Here is a 17,500-nt window from a genome sequence, read left to right on the forward strand (position 1 = left end):
TTGATTCAGGGTCCTTAAGGGGCCCCAAAACGTTCGGACTGTGAGGAGCCAGTTTTACTAAAATGTCAATAACTCAAGAACTAAATGAGCTATCAACACCAAACTTGGGACACATGTGAAAGAGGTCAAACTGAGGTCACAGTTCAAAAACCGCGGCGACTGGCCACTTGGCCCTTTTTAAAAAAAGCCCTCTAGCGCCACCTACAGTCCAAAAACCCAATTTTGGGCTGACTCGTAAGGCAAAGATTCTGATTCTGAGAAAGATTCTGATTCTCGCGGGTATTCTGATGACGTCACGTGTAGCCCCGCCCCCAAAATTAGCGAAATCAAAAAGTTAGCACAACATGGACATGTCATATATCAAAACACTCAGCACGATGAGGGGAACTGACGTCACGTGTAGCCCCGCCCCCAAAATTAGCGAAATCCAAAAGTTAGCACAACATGGACATATTACATATCAAAACACTCAGCAAGATGAGGGGAACTGACATCACGTGTAGCCCCGCCCCCAAAATGAACGAAATCAAAACAGCACAACATGGACATGTGACATATCAAAACACTCAGCACGATGAGGGGAATTTGCCACGTGCACATTCACATTTTCTTCAGGAAATGACTTGCGGGTCACTCGTTCTGCATCTGGGTGCTTGTGTTTCTTCGCTTTATGGATATGACTTTGTTTATTTTAGGGAAAACTGGACGGGTGAGTACTTCACATGACATATATTGTGGCACCCTCTGTAGCATGACATATGTAGCATGACATGACATATATTGTGGCACCCTCTGTAACTTGCGGGTCACTTTGGTATGTGAAAATCCTTTAAGGCCTTGAACCCGGGAAATGCTGCTTGCAGCTTTAATTATTAATGTGCTTGCTAAAGCACATTCTTGTTCTCTTGCATACTTATTATTATTAATGTGCTTGCAAAGCACAACTTGTCAACTTGGCTCGTAACTTGTCCTGCAACTTTTGTGCTAGACCCATGAATGAGGTGTCAAATCGACCGGCTCATTGAGGAGAGGTGTGCTATGACTTTTATGAGTGATCCGACGAACGGTGTTCGCACAGCGGACGAAAAAGCGGTGAAAAAAGTCCCATAGAAATGAATGGGAAATTCCTGAAATTCCTTTAAGCTTTCACACACACAGCGTGCGCAGAGCTCAGGCACCACTTCTCTCCTGTGTTCTCCTAGTGACTGTAGATGTAAAGGAGACTCTCAATACATGTAACTATCAACTCCACACTATCAATCCAATGTGTCCAAAAGTATTGGCCCCCTGGTGGCGGCACTCGACACCACGTGACGTCACGTATAGCCCCGCCCCCAAAATTAGCGAAATCTAAAAGTTAGCACAACATGGACATGTGACATATCAAAACACTCAGAACAATGAGGGGAACGTGCTCGCGGGTATTCCGATGACGTCACGTGTAGCCCCGCCCCCAAAATGAGCGAAATCAAAAAGTTAGCACAACATGGACATGTCATATATCAAAACACTCAGCACGATGAGGGGAACTGACGTCACGTGTAGCCCCGACCCCAAAATGAGCGAAATCACAAAGTTAGCACAACATGGACATGTGACATATCAAAACACTCAGCACGTTGAGGGGAATTTGCCACGTGCAAGCACATTCACATTTTCTTCAGGAAATGTCCGTGCTAGTTAATGGTGCTTGAAAAGCATCATTATTGTTATTCTGCATACTTATTAATGGTGCTTGAAAAGCATCATTATTGTTATTCTGCATACTTATTATTATTATTCTTCCTCCGGACACTTTTTCGGCGCGTAACTTGTCCCGCAGCTTTTGTCCTAGACCCATGAATGAGGTGTCAAATCGACCGGCTCATTGAGGACAGGTGTGCTATGACTTTTATAAGCGATCGGAATTCCGGAATTCCCGGTACGGAAGCTCAAAGGGTATTTTTTCCCCATAGACTTGAATGGGGAATTCTTAAAATTCTTTTGTTCTCTCTGTAGATGTAAAGCACACTCTCAATACATGTAACTATCAACTCCACACTATCAATCCAATGATTCCACAAGTATTGGCCCCCAGTCAATACACGTCACGTCTAGCCCCGCCCCCAAAATACTGTTCTATGCAGTATATTAATAAGTAGAATTCCATAATGACTGCAGTTTTTACATGAAATGTCAAAACACTTAGTAGTCACTTTTGTCCAAAAGTATTGGCACCCCACCGGGTATTCACGTGACGTCACGTGTAGCCCCGCCCCCAAAATAAGCGAAATCATAAATTTTGCACAACATGGATGTGTCATATATCAAAACACTCAGCCCCATCAAAACACTCAGCCCGATGAGGGGAACTGCCTCACGCATGTTTTGGTCACGTCACGTGACGTCACGTTTAGCCCCGCCCCCAAAGTAAGCGAAATCAAAAAGTTAGCACAACATGGACATGTCATATATCAAAACACTCAGCACGATGAGGCGAACTTGCCACGTGCAAGCACCATTCACATTTTCTTCAGGAAATGTACATTCTAGTTATTAATGGTGCTTGAAAAGCATCATTATTGTTATTCTGCATACTTATTATTATTATTCTTCTTCCGGACACTTTTTCGGCGCGTAACTTGTCCCGCAGCTTTTGTCCTAGACCCATGAATGAGGTGTCAAATCGACCGGCTCATTGAGGACAGGTGTGCTATGACTTTTATAAGCGATCGGAATTCCGGAATTCCCGGTACGGAAGCTCCAAGGGTATTTTTTTCCCATAGACTTGAATGGGGAATTCTTAAAATTCTTTTGTTCTCTCTGTAGATGTAAAGCACACTCTCAATACATGTACTGTATTGAGGTATACAATAATACATGTATACAAAACAACTCCACACTATCAATCCAATGTTTCCACAAGTATTGGCCCCCAGTCAATACACTTTTGTCCAAAAGTATTGGCACCCCACCGGGTATTCACGTGACGTCACGTGTAGCCCCGCCCCCAAAATAAGCGAAATCAAAAAGTTTGCACAACATGGACATGTCATTATCAAAACACTCAGCCCAATGAGGGGAATTGCCTCACGTGTGTTTTGGTCACATCACGTGACGTCACGTGTAGCCCCGCCCCAAAATAAGCGAAATCAAAAATTTTGCACAACATAGACATGTCATATATCAAAACACTCAGCCCCATGAGGGGAACTGCCTCACACGTGTTTTGGTCACGTCACGTGACGTCACGTGTAGCCCCGCCCCCAAAATAAGCGAAATCAAAAGGTTTGCAAAACATGGACATGTCATATATCAAAACAGTCAGTCCGATGAGGGGAACTGCCTCACGCGTGTTTTGGTTACGTCACGTGACGTCACGTGTATCCCAGCCCCCAAAGTAAGCGAAATCAAAAAGTTAGCACAACATGGACATGTCATATATCAAAACACTCAGCCCGATGAGGGGAACTGCCTCACGCGTGTTTTGATCACGTCACGTGACGTCACGTGTAGCCCCGCCCCCAAAGTAAGCAAAATCAAACATGGACATGTCATATATCAAAACACTCAGCACGATGAAGGGAACTTGCCACGTGCAAGCACCATTCACATTTTCTTCAGTAAATGTACATTCTAGTTATGTTGGCTTTGTAGAAGCCAACATTCTGATTTCCTTTATAAGCTTATTATTATTATTATTATTATTATTATTATTATTATTATTATTATTATTATTATTATTATGTTGGCTTTGTAGAAGCCAACATTCTGATTTCCTTTATAAGCTTATTATTATGTTGGCTTTGTAGAAGCCAACGTTCTGATTTCCTTTATAAGCTTATTATTATTATTATTATTATTATTATTATTATGTTGGCTTTGTAGAAGCCAACATTCTGATTTCCTTTATAAGCTTATTATTATTATTATTATTATTATTATTATTATTATTCTTAGCCACAAATTTATCAAGAGTAACTCGTCCTAGGGCTTTCGAGCCACATGCACCAAATTCGGATATGTCGTAGACCCTGGTCTGAAGTTTGTTGCTACTACTTTTCTAAGCGATCGGAATTCCGGCATTCCCTGTACGGAAGCTCAAAGTGGCCTTTTTTCGTATCCACTTCCATTATAAATTTTGGAGGTTTATAACTCGGCAAGTTTTCGAGCGATTTACACCAAACTCGGACAGGTTCTTTAGGACCTTACTCCGGACAAAGTTCCGGACTCGGCGTTCCGACGGACCTTTCGGTTTTCCCGTAGTCGACGATGGAACGTCCCATAGACTTGAATGGGGAATTCCTAAAATTCCTCTAAGCTTTCACACACGCAGCGTGCGCAGAGCTCAGGCACGGCTTCTCTCGTGTGTTCTATGCAGTATAATAATAAGTAGAATCCCATAATGACTGCAGTATTGACATGAAATGTCCAAACCCTCAGTAGCCACTTTTTGCCAAAAGTATTGGCACCCCACCGGGTATACTGGTGACGTCACGTGTCGTCACATGTCATCACGTGAAAATAAAAAATTTGCACAACATGGACATGTGACATATCAAAACACTCAACACAATGAGGGGAACTGCCCCACGTGTATTTTGGTAACGTCACGTGACGTCACGTGTAGCCCCGCCCCCAAAATAAGCGAAATCAAAAATTTGCACAACATGGACATGTGACATATCAAAACACTCAGCACAATGAGGGGAACTGCCCCACGTGTATTTTGGTCACGTCACGTGACGTCACGTGTAGCCCCGCCCCCAAAATAAGCGAAATCAAAAATTAGCACAACATGGACATGTCATATATCAAAACACTCAGCCCAATGAGGGGAAGTGCCTCACGTGTGTTATGGTCACGTCACGTGTCGTCACGTGTCGTCACGTGAAAATAAAAAATTAGCACAACATGGACATGTGACATATCAAAACACTCAGCACAATGAGGGGAACTGTCCCACGTGTATTTTGGTCACGTCACGTGACGTCACGTGTAGCCCCGCCCCCAAAATAAGCGAAATCAAACATTTGCACAACATGGACATGTGACATATCAAAACACTCAGCACAATGAGGGGAACTGCCTCACGTGTATTTTGGTCACGTCACGTGACGTCACGTGTATAGCCCCGCCCCCAAAATAAGCGAAATCAAAAATTTGCACAACATGGACATGTGACATATCAAAACACTCAGCACAATGAGGGGAACTGCCCCACGTGTATTTTGGTGACGTCACGTGACGTCACGTGTAGCCCCGCCCCCAAAATAAGCGAAATCAAAAATTAGCACAACATGGACATGTCATATATCAAAACACTCAGCACAATGAGGGGAAGTGCCTCACGTGTGTTATGGTCACGTCACATGACGTCACGTGTAGCCCCTCCCCCAAAATAAGCGAAATAAAAAATTTGCACAACATGGACATGTGACATATCAAAACACTCAGCACAATGAGGGGAACTGCCTCATGGGTATTCGGATCACGTCACATGCTCATGTCCGCTCGCCTCCAAAAGTATTGGCACCCTAGCGGTCCAGTAGCTTTCACAATCTTTCTGTCCACTTGCCTCCAAAAGTAACACTGACCCTTATGTCCACTCGCCTCCAAAAAGCACCGGCCTTTGCGAATACTTGCACCGTCAAAGCCAACATCAAAGTTTGTCTCGACGAACTTTACAAATCTAGTTATTATTATTCTAAGACAAAAATTTATCAAGAGTAACTCCTCCTAGGGCTTTCGAGCCACATGCACCAAATTCGGATATGTCGTAGACCCTGGTCTGAAGTTTGTTGCTATTACTTTTCTAAGCGATCGGAATTCCGGCATTCCCGGTACGGAAGCTCAAAGTGGCCTTTTTTCGTATCCACTTCCATTATAAATCTTGGAGGTTTATAACTCGGAAAGTTTTCGAGCGATTTACACTAAACTCGGACAGGTTCTTTAGGACCTTACTCCGGACGAAGTTTTTGTCTCGGCGTTCCAACGGAACTTTCGGTTTCCCGTAGTCGACGATGGAACGTCCCATAGACTTGAATGGGGAATTCCTAAAATTCCTCTAAGCTCTCACACACGCAGCGTGCGCAGAGCTCAGGCACGGCTTCTCTCGTGTGTTCTATGCAGTATAATAACAAGTAGAATCCCATAATAACTGCAGTATTGACATGAAATGTCCAAACCCTCAGTAGCCATCTTTTTGCCAAAAGTATTGGCACCCCACCGGGTATACTGGTGACGTCACGTGTAGCCCCGCCCCCAGAATAAGCGAAATCAAAAATGAGCACAATATGGACATGTCATATATCAAAACACTCAGCCCAATGAGGGGAAGTGCCTCACGTGTGTTATGGTCACGTCATGTCACGTGTCGTCACGTGAAAATAAAAAATTAGCACAACATGCACATGTGTCATATCAAAACACTCAGCACAATGAGGGGAACTGCCCCAGGTGTATTTTGGTCACGTCACGTGACATCACGTGTAGCCCCGCCCCCAAAATAAGCGAAATAAAAAATTTGCACAACATGGACATGTAACATATCAAAACACTCAGCACAATAAGGGGAACTGCTACACGTTTATTCTGGCCATGTCACATGCTCATGTCCCCTCCAAAAGTATTGGCACCCTAGCGGTCTAGTAGCTTTCACAATCTTTCTGTCCACTTGCCTCCAAAAGTAACCCTGACCCTTATGTCCACTCGCCTCCAAAAAACACCGGCCTTTGCGAATACTTGCACCATCAAAGCCAACATCAAAGTTTGTCTCGACGAACTTTACAAATCTAGTTATTATTATTATTCTTAGTCAAAAATTTATCAAGAGTAACTCCTCCTAGGGCTTTCGAGCCACATGCACCAAATTCGGATATGTCGTAGACCCTGGTCTGAAGTTTGTTGCTATTACTTTTCTAAGTGATCGGAATTCCGGCATTCCCGGTACGGAAGCTCAAAATGGCCTTTTTTCGTATCCACTTCCATTATAAACTTTGGAGGTTTATAACTCGGCAAGTTTTCGAGAGATTTACACCAAACTCGGACAGGTTCTTTAGGACCTTACTCCGGACGAAGTTTTTGTCTCCGCGTTCCGACGGAACTTTCGGTTTTCCCGTAGTCGACGATGGAACTCCCCATAGACTTGAATGGGGAATTCCTAAAATTCCTCTAAGCTCTCACACACGCAGCGTGCGCAGAGCTCAGGCATGGCTTCTCTCCTGTGTTCTATGCAGTATAATAATAAGTAGAATCCCATAATGACTGCAGTATTGACATGAAATGTCCAAACCCTCAGTAGCCACTTTTTGCCAAAAGTATTGGCACCCCACCGGGTATACTGGTGACATCACGTGACGTCACGTGTATAGCCCCACCCCCAAAATAAGTGAAATAAAAAATTTGCACAACATGGACATGTGACATATCAAAACACTCAGCACAATGAGGGAAACTGCGTCACGTGTCTTTTGGTCACGTCACGTGACGTCACGTGTAGCCCCGCCCCTAAAATAAGCGAAATCAAAAATTAGCACAACATGGACATGTCATATATCAAAACACTCAGCCCAATGAGGGGAAGTGCCTCACGTGTGTTATGGTCACGTCACGTGTCGTCACGTGTCGTCACGTGTCGTCACGTGTCGTCACGTAAAAATCCAAGATTTGCACAATATGGACATGTGACATATCAAAACACTCAGCCCAATGAGGGGAACTGCCCCACGTGTATTCTGGCCACGTCACGTGACGTCACGTGATGTCACGTGACGTCACTTGAAAATCAAAAATTTGCACAACATGGACATGTGACATATCAAAACAATCGGCACAATGAGGGGAACTGCCTCATGGGTATTCGGATCACGTCACATGCTCATGTCCGCTTGCCTCCAAAAGTATTGGCACCCTAGCGGTCCAGTAGCTTTCACAATCTTTCTGTCCACTTGCCTCCAAAAGTAACCCTGACCCTTATGTCCACTCGCCTCCAAAAAACACCGGCCTTTGCGAATACTTGCACCGTCAAAGCCAACATCAAAGTTTGTCTCGACGTACTTTACAAATCTAGTTATTATTATTCTTAGCCAAAAATTTATAAAAAAAAAAATGCAGCCTAGGGCGTTCTAGCCACATGCACCAAATTCGGATATGTCATAGACCCTGGTCTAAAGTTTTATGCTATAACTTTTCTAAGCGATCGGTGTTCCGGAAATCCCAGTCAAAGTGGCCTTTTTTCCCATAGACTTCCATTATAAACTTTGGAGGTTTATAACTCGGCAAGTTTTCGAGCGATTTACACCAAACTCGGACAGGTTCTTTAGGGCCTTACTCCGGACGAAGTTTTTGTTTTGGCGTTCCGACAGAACTATCGGTTTTCCCGTAGTCGACGATGGAACATCCCATAGACTTGAATGGGGAATTCATAAAATTCCTCTAAGCTCTCACACATGCAGCATGCGCAGAGCTCAGGCACGGCTTCTCTCCTGTGTTCTATACAGTATAATAATAAGTAGAATCCCATAATGACTGCAGTATTGACATGAAATGTACAAACCCTCAGTAGCCACTTTTTGCCAAAAGTATTGGCACCCCACCGGGTATTCTGGTGACGTCACGTGTAGCCCCTTCCCCAAAATAAGCGAAATCAAAAATTAGCACAACATGGACATGTCATATATCAAAACACTCAGCACAGTGAGAGGAAGTGCCTCACGTGTATTCTGGTCTCATCACGTGACGTCACGTGTAGCCCCGTCCCCAAAATAAGCGAAATCAAAAATTAGCACAACATGGACATGTGACATATCAATACACTCAGCACAATGAGGGGAACTGCCTCACAGTTATTCGGATCACGTCACATGCTCATGTCCGCTCGCCTCCAAAAGTATTGGCACCCTAGCGGTTCTGTAGCTTTCACAGTCTTTCTGTCCACTTGCCTCCAAAAGTAACATTGACCTTATGTCCACTCGCCTCCAAAAAGCACCAGCCTTTGCGAATACTTGCACCTTCAAAGCCAACATCAAAGTTTGTCGCAATGAACTTTACAAATCTGGTTATTATTTTTTATTTCTATGCATTCATACATATCTTTTTCACATTACTGTGCTTAGAATTGTGATTTTACTGTTACTGGTCTAATTTATTATTGTGACTTAATTCAATTAATTTTAAATTTCTTAACAAATTACTAATTTGCACACCATAGAAAATGACATTTGTTTTGTTTTTCCCTTTTTTATATGCTGTAATGTTAAATAATAATCTAGGATTTTTATTAAACATATTATATTTGTCTATTGTTTTTGTAAAATAATTAAATTACTTATTACAGCTTGTTCATAGAAAGAATTTTTATATACATCCAATTTTCCTTGAATAGAAAACTTTCATATCTCTTTTGTTAACCGGTTGACCTGCTTTTCCTCTTTTTTTGCCAAATCATTTGTTATTGTACCTTTGACAGCACAGATCATCTCGTCCACTACTAGAAGAAATGAGACTGGAAGCTTGTGACTTGAATGGTCGGCTTTCATAGCAGGGTTGGTTGGCTGTCTTAGCTTCCATTCTGCCCTAGCTCTGCAACAGGAAACAGATGTAAGGTCAAAAGTCTCACCTGGGTCGGAAGCAAGGCTCAGTGACTCGCATGCCAAGCCATCATTACCAAGCAATGAAGGGAGCACCCTATCTGCTTCAGCTGCAACCAATTTCAGATACTGAGTGAGGCCCGTGTGTCGATGTAACCCACCAGGACTTGGACACATGACCTCTGGCTTCTAGAGAAAGCCCATCCCAGCTAATTTTAATCAAGAGTCTTTGACTGACGGCAAAGTTGGGCAGAATCGTTCATTATGCACATTGGTGCAGACAATATTATTACCTGTTGTTAGGCCATTACATTACTTATAATCCTTTCAGATGGTGATGTTAATTCAAAGCAGGGATGAGGTCTGATATGCTGCCTTTGAGGAGTAGGACAGTCCTGAAACTATTATTGCAGCAACTAGGCAACACTGATTTTGAATCATCTTTAATAGCTCTCATACCATCTTTGTTAAAAAAGGTCCACATTTTTGACGAGAGACTGTAGTAAAGTATTTAAACTGTATTTAAAGCATTTTATAGATTATTACTTATTATTTACATATTATTTACTATTTTTAGAAATATATTATTATAAAATATATATTAATAGAAATAAATTATTTTAAATATTATTATATAACACATAAGATTTACATATACAGCAAGATCAAAATATGTGAAAGATGTATGTTTTTCCATTTGATTAGCTTCCCAGACTCCTGTCCTTAATTTCAGTTTGTTCTTTTTGCAAATGAAACCAAATTTTGCCTAAGTATCTTCAATGAAAGATTTTCCACCAAAGTGCTAGCACTGAAAACTCGGCATCAACTGATCCTGTCTGCCCAGATTAGAATTTATGTCAGACAGATCCACAGACCCCTGCCTCCTGCATTTAGGCTCTGAAACGATAGCTGTGAAGATATTCTCAGAAGGAACTCTGTGATGGACGATGGTGCAGGCATTTAATCCGTTCCTTTCTTGTTAAAACATTAAATTTTCCTTGCGCCTCGTAGCTGTCAAAAAGAGTAAGGTAGCAAGCAGACACAGGAAGCTACATGCATTGATTCAGCTTGCTGTGATGGGGGATGTGTGTCCAATCACCTCATGAAAATGGCTTTCCCCAGTTCTTTTATAGACAATCACACACAGTTCAAGGATTATGCCATCATGCATGGCACTTGCTCTCAGTTTTGTTAATACTTCTTTTAATATGTTTTTTTTTGTCATTGTGCACTTGTTAAGTATTTGGGTCATTAAGCTTAAAATGGCCTGGAACCCTCACCCTAATAAGTTTCTCTACATCCCCTGCACCCTCTCCAAACCTGAGACTTTGCTATATATTACAGCAACATACAACATGGACATGTAAGCCTTGTCTTACTGCTGCCAACTTCAAGTGATAATTAAGTAGTTTTATGATGGTACCCTTAAGTGCTGAAGAATGACATGTTGGGTGTCACAACTCATTGATAGACCACTGTATTATGGAACAGTGATGTCAAAGCCAAAAAGTTAATAAGGTGTAAACCTTTGCTTAGTTGGTGATAAGATAATGAACTTCTGAACTCTATGGCATCTTGGTGGAAAGTAAATGCATTTAGCTCCAGCAGAGAATTAAGGATAGTATCTGAGGAAAAACAAAGACATTTTGCGTACCAAATGATCTTGTATTACATTTTGCGTACCAAAATGTAATACAAGATCACAATAAATACTTTGTGTGTGGGCTGCACCATGTCTGTATATAGTGATGAAGATTAAAAGTCAGACAAAAGGCAGAGACGGGGTGGGGGGGTGGAATCTGCACACATATGGAAAAGTGGTTGACGGGTTGCAGTTAGTCACACTCCTGCGTCTCTAATTGAATTACCGTTGACAGCACACCACTAGCTGAGCGGTGGACCCTAAGCAGCCAGCATTTAGGTCTGAGTGTGTCAGTTACTGGGGCATTCGCCCTGAAATCAATTACTAGCACAAGGGGCCAGGGAGGATTGTGGCCTATCAGCCACATCCTGCAGGTCAGCTTTGGGACTGACAGCAGCATCTGGAGCCATACAAATGTAATGACCTTAGAGCACCACTTTAAAGTAGTCCTTGCAGGGAGCAGACACATTGTGGCTCTAAATCACCTGCTTGCCCTTGCCACCTGATACCTAAGGCTGGAGCATCCCATGCTCTAGTATCTGTCTCTGCTTATGCTATAGAGAAATATAGGGGTTGTGATTGGCATGCAGTACGAGGAAAAAACCTGTCATATACAGGAAATGGTAGAGTTAAGGAACATCAATTCTGGTAAGGTTGGGGTATCATATCATGGATTATTGCTCATATCATAGATAAAAGCGTGGATCTCATATCAATGCCAAGGCCCTCAGAAATCTTCCCTCAGCCTTTGTGAAGTCCTGTCTGAAAACATACAGAAGAATATAGCAAGTGAGGGACGTTCTGAATGCTTTAGTGTTATTGATTTGTTGTCTTGCACACCTCACTTTATACATTATGCCCATTGTTATAACTGTCTTATATTTATATTATGTATTGTCTATCTCATTTCAGGGCACCTTTGTACCTGGTTCAAATTTATATATGACAAATAAAGCATCAAATCTTGATAAGGGCAAACACACATCAAATTTAGCATAAGCCCAATATAGGCACAAACATATGAAGGATGAATACATTTTTAGATTTTTATGGTAGAAGTCATTAAGGGAGCACTTATTTATCATTTATAAATAACATCTGGAGCAGCTAAATAGCCTTTTCTTCAGTATGCAGCTCCCAACAATGTAGAATTCATGTGGCCACAACTAAGCAAGTGCAGGTTTCACCTGTGACTAAAGGTTCTTTTATGGAGAACCACAGGAACTTGAGTTCTGGAGAAGACATCAGACCATGCAAATATGGGGATGTGGGGTATTGTGTGTGTGTGTGTCGGGGGGTGCTGGGTGGGGGGGTTGTATATAGAGCCAAAGGATGATGGACAGCAGGGGTCAGAAAGTGGAAAGTGTTTTGCTGGTCCAGCATGAGGTCCCTGAAACTTGCTGACAGGTCTCTCCACAGTTCAGTTCCCCTTTATGCAGCTGTGAGCCACCATACCACAGAAGGAATTAGAAGTCCATGATGCAGAAAGCTTCCAAGGAAGGTATTTATGTCTAACCATGCCATGCTGAAGTGGGAGACCATTTATAAATGAATGGAATGTACAGAAAAAATGCTCTCCAAGCCACTGTTTCTTCACACCAAATTCTTTAAGTCATTATGTAGCTGCAGAACACACATTAATTTTTATCATATCTCAGATAGGATTGCTCAGGCAAATGTGAATGTTATTAGGGTCATTAACACTACCAGGAGGGGGCTGAAGTGATGGATGACATCAGAACATGAGGAGGGAAGGCAGCCCACACAAACAGAAACTGAGCTCCTGGCTACCCGAGGACTGGCTGGGAGGCCTCGAGCTAAAGCTTTTACTTCCACATGCTCCTGACCCCAAGAGCCCCCTGCTAACAGTGCACACACTGCACACATGCCTGACTGACACCATGACCCCTTTATATGAACTCTCCAGCAGGTATGAGGTTATGTGGAAGTGCTTGTAACTTACATCATATTACAATTTTATTATGGATAATACCACAAAAAATTGGCAATCATTTTTTCACCCAACACCCTTTTTTTCTACTTATTTCTTCTCAGTTTCACATAGGTCTGCACTTTGGTAGTCACAATTCCTGTTCAAAGTTTTCTCCTAGATTTCTCCTAGACAAATACAATGCAAGGGTCTTTATTATAATTCAGGAATAGAATCAATATTTGTATTTTAGGTTACTCACTGTTGAAACTGTAAAATGTTGGTTGTAAATTCAGAAGTCTGAAAAAAGCATTTAGAAAAAAGTTGATAAATATACTCTACTGTGACAGGAGGCAGATTTGCTGTTTGAGGAGATGAGTACCATTTAATAAGTTGTTAAACTGTCTTTGCTTTTCACATTACTGCCAGGAGGTAATTCAATTTCAGCAGCAGCTGGTTTCATTTAAAACTTTACAACACAGTTTATTAATATTCCATAAGCTGCTTTATTGAGTTTGCAGAGCAAATGCCATCTAATGCAAACTTCACATAAAGGAACCTGAGGGAGGTGCAGGGTATATAATCATACCAGAACCAGACTGAAACAGCAACTCCTGTGATTCCAGCTACAACTTCATTTTGAACAAATTGAACAAATATTTATTTCATAGAGTGGCATTGTAAAATTGGTCTAAAATGGGCTGCTATTGAAATTTAATTGATATGCAGAACATAGCTTTTCATACCCCCAAATATTTTTGTACCTCTTATTCTACACAGGGTCACAAGGAGTCTGGAGAATATCCCAGAGGATTTGGGGGACACCCTGCATGAGGTGCCACTTGTGTGTCAGCCTACAAAATGTCTTTGGAGGAAAATGTCTTTCCTTTCCTTTCCTTTCCTTTCCTTTCCTTTGACATTTAGTGTGACTTCCTGTATAAGACCAACATTATGGTTCCACAAAGTTACTTTACATAAACAGCATATGAAATTTTATTTCGATCTTTGCTTATAACATTCTCGTGGTTAAATGTAACAATTAAGTAATTATGTTCAAAATAAATTATATATATTAAAAAATATCTACATGTATTGCAAACAGAATTTGCACATTTGCAAAATGAAGCACAAAAACACAGACAGCAGTGTGATAAAAACTTCCTTTGAACGTATCAGTATTCCAAATGATCTGCACCCTCAGGAAGTCCTAATGGAAACCAGGCACTCCCAATCATTTTTTTTAGCGTTCTCATGAGGAAACAGTCCAGGAATTGAAGTGTGGCTGCTTTGACTGACAGGTAGAGGTAATTTCATTTAATCCAATTTTCTTCCTTTTGGCTTGCTTATTATATAATTGGTTAAATTGATTAACAGGTGCAACTTATTTACATATATCACTGGAGTAAAAGGGGGTTCTTTTGAACAATTGTGTGGAAAATAAATGTGTTTTTTTTACAAACTAGGTGAGTTGCATAAAGTCTAATTAATCTTTCCTTTCTAGTATGGTATGCTCTTGAGGTACTCTTGCAAGAAAAGTGGGGGAAACAGGTCATTTCCACAACTTTGGATAAACCTTTTTTGCTGATCCCTGGAAAGCAACTAGGCTAGCTCTGGAAATTATGCCCAAGTTGCTCTGAGCTGCGGGGAAATTATCACATCAAAATACAAGTAGTTTTTCCTAGCCTACCAAACCAGATCACTTACTAGGCTGTATGAACCAATTTTAAATCTTTGTTTGTTTAAACTGTCTATGTTTTGAATGAGAACATTTAAAATGTTTTATGATTATAGCTTGTATATACTGATTTAGGTATCTATGCAGTGTTTGCTTCATAAAAAAAATATGCACTTTCAAAGAATAGCCTACTCTAAAGCATGTTAAAGATGTTTTTATTGTAATATAAACAAATAAAAAGTAAAAAGTACTTTGAACTTCTCTTGGTAATTTGCTGGTGCTGTATTTTCATTATTCCTATTAGAATTTAGTTAGCAGAACAATGTGCCCATGATGTCAGAGTGACATCCACTAAATTCTAATAGGAATCACGGGCACATTGTTAGCAGAGACATCATGGGCACATCACGGACATTGACATCACGGGCACATTGTTAGCAGAACAAGGTTTTGTAGAAGAAAAAAACAATTTCAGATAAAGGATTTCTGATTTTGCTGTTGGCACCCGATATCAAAAGAGCAAGAGCTTCTTTCTTTTCAATTAAAGTCATCATTCAATGTCTCATTAATGAGAAACCCAGTGTAGAGGTGTAGATGTGGAGACAGTAAAGACTGGGGCTCAGAGCTCCAGAATGCAATGCAGCTATACAGCACTGTTGAACTGGATTACAGCAGAAACTTACTAACTAGAGATCAGCTAGATGGCAAGCACAGTGGTGTTTACAGTGGCATTAGCATGAAAGTTGTTTTGGAACCCTATGTTTGAGCAAAGCGTACATACAGTATGTGGAGGTATGTGTGCTAGACAGACTATAGGACTAAAGTGTTGCTGAATTGCTCTCTGTAGATAGAGATGAATTCCTACTGGTGTCACATCAATGAGCACATGAATGAAATTTTATGAAAAATGTAAAATATGAAATTTGACAAACATGCTGACAGAAGAAGTTTAAACAAAACAAAAAAAATTCAATCTACAGTGATATGCCAAATGTCAAAATGATTTATCTGACTTTGTAACAGAAATGGTGATGGTTTTTATTTCAGACATATAATATCAAGACAAATTTAATGTCTTCACGTTTTAAAAGAGCAAAATATAAAATTATAAAACATATATAGGCCTTCATGGTATATTTTAAAAAATATACATGGTATATATACAAAAATGTTTATTACAAAATTTACCAAAATATGCCATAATTAAATATTTTCTCAGAAAATACAGAGGGTTCTAACTTAAAATAACAAAATTGCCACTGCAAATCACAGGTCTGTCATTATAGAAACCATCTCAACAATCCCATCTTTCTCTAGAAAAAAATTAAGTGTTTTTTCCCCTAGTAGGGCTCCACTATGATATCATCTCATGCTACACTTCTTCACACTGCATCCTAGTGACTTTACATTGACCCAATTGAATGGCAGGGGTAACAGCAGCTATTTTTTTTTGTATTTTCGCATTAATGACATGTTTATCTTGAGTTCAGTTCTAGCATCCAGCAAGGTCAGAGGCAGTGATTGACAGGCGAATGCCAGGCTGTTTTGCACAGGAGGCTCTCAGATGATGTTAGTAGTATGCTGTCAGCTGGTTTTGATGAACTGCTGATGCTGGAGAAGTGTGGTCTAAAAGGTAAACTGTAGCTGTACAGGCCATACGGTGACATGAGAGAGGATGTTTCCTCCTGAGATCCTGTGGATTGACTCTCCTGAAGGCTCTGGATGGAAAACAAGGAGTGGTTATGGAGGCACTGGCCCCTGAACCCTCCTATTTTTTTTACATGGAGAGGAGACAGTATGGGGTAGTCCATCAATGGCCGTACCCCTGAGTAACCTCTGAATCTGTCTGGTAGGAAACTGTAGTGGGGTTGGCCTGTGAAGGAGGTCACTTTAGAGCAGATTGGGACACTGAAGCTGTGCAGATCACTGTCATACCCAGAGAGGGTGAATGAATGGGAAAGCAAGGAACTGGAGTGTGTCAAGTGCCTTTTCAGAGGGAAAATGTCAGCACAGCTCTCGGATGACCCAAAATTTTCACCTGGAATGAATGTATTAATATTATGTGTAACATATTTCTGGCAAATATACCTTTACTTCATTGAACATGATGTGATTTTTTTTCACAAACCTGTAATAAACTTTATACGGTACATACACTATTGCTAAGACTATTACTTTTCAAAATTTTAATAATATTTTATTTCATCTACTCACATCAGAAAATTAATCGTCCTCTGGTTCCCACATCCACATTTCTTTTATCAGTTTAGCAATAGTGTAATTTGTTTGTTAAACAATTTTTCATTTACTAAGTTTTTATTACATTATCTCAATAATATGAATACTTTTCTATGCAAATAAATATTTCTTCTCTCTCTGATGATTTGTGAATGTTCATGAAACAAACAATTTGTTTCTCATTCATTTATCAACCCATGTAATGCTATTATTTCCACTACCACTACCATCACTACCACCACTACTACTACTACTACTACTACTACTAATAATAATAATAATAATAATAATAATAATAATAATAATAATAATAAATCAGTGGATAATTTTGTTATCTGTACCTTGCAGCTCCAGAGTTAATGGTTTCAAATTGAGGCCCAATGGATTTCGCCATGGGTAAGAGTCCAGCACACCATCTAATACACCCCTATGGGAGATAAGATTCC

The 17,500-nt window shown here is 40.7% G+C and overlaps 1 protein-coding gene across 1 annotated transcript in view; it reads right to left on the reverse strand.

Moving 5' to 3' along the window:
- Positions 1–16,280: 16,280 nt before the first annotated feature.
- tbx22 (T-box transcription factor 22) overlaps positions 16,281–17,500 on the reverse strand; it is a 4,834-nt gene continuing 3,614 nt past the window's right edge. The window contains exons 7-8 of the mRNA XM_060885851.1: positions 17,396–17,481; positions 16,281–16,854 (exon numbers count right to left, since the gene is read on the reverse strand). Coding sequence (XP_060741834.1) covers positions 16,325–16,854; positions 17,396–17,481 — 616 coding nt within the window. The 3' untranslated portion in view covers positions 16,281–16,324. The remainder of the gene's footprint in view (positions 16,855–17,395; positions 17,482–17,500) is intronic.

The sequence above is a fragment of the Tachysurus vachellii genome, chromosome 13 (assembly GCF_030014155.1).
Source record: "Tachysurus vachellii isolate PV-2020 chromosome 13, HZAU_Pvac_v1, whole genome shotgun sequence".
NCBI classification, from domain to species: domain Eukaryota; kingdom Metazoa; phylum Chordata; class Actinopteri; order Siluriformes; family Bagridae; genus Tachysurus; species Tachysurus vachellii.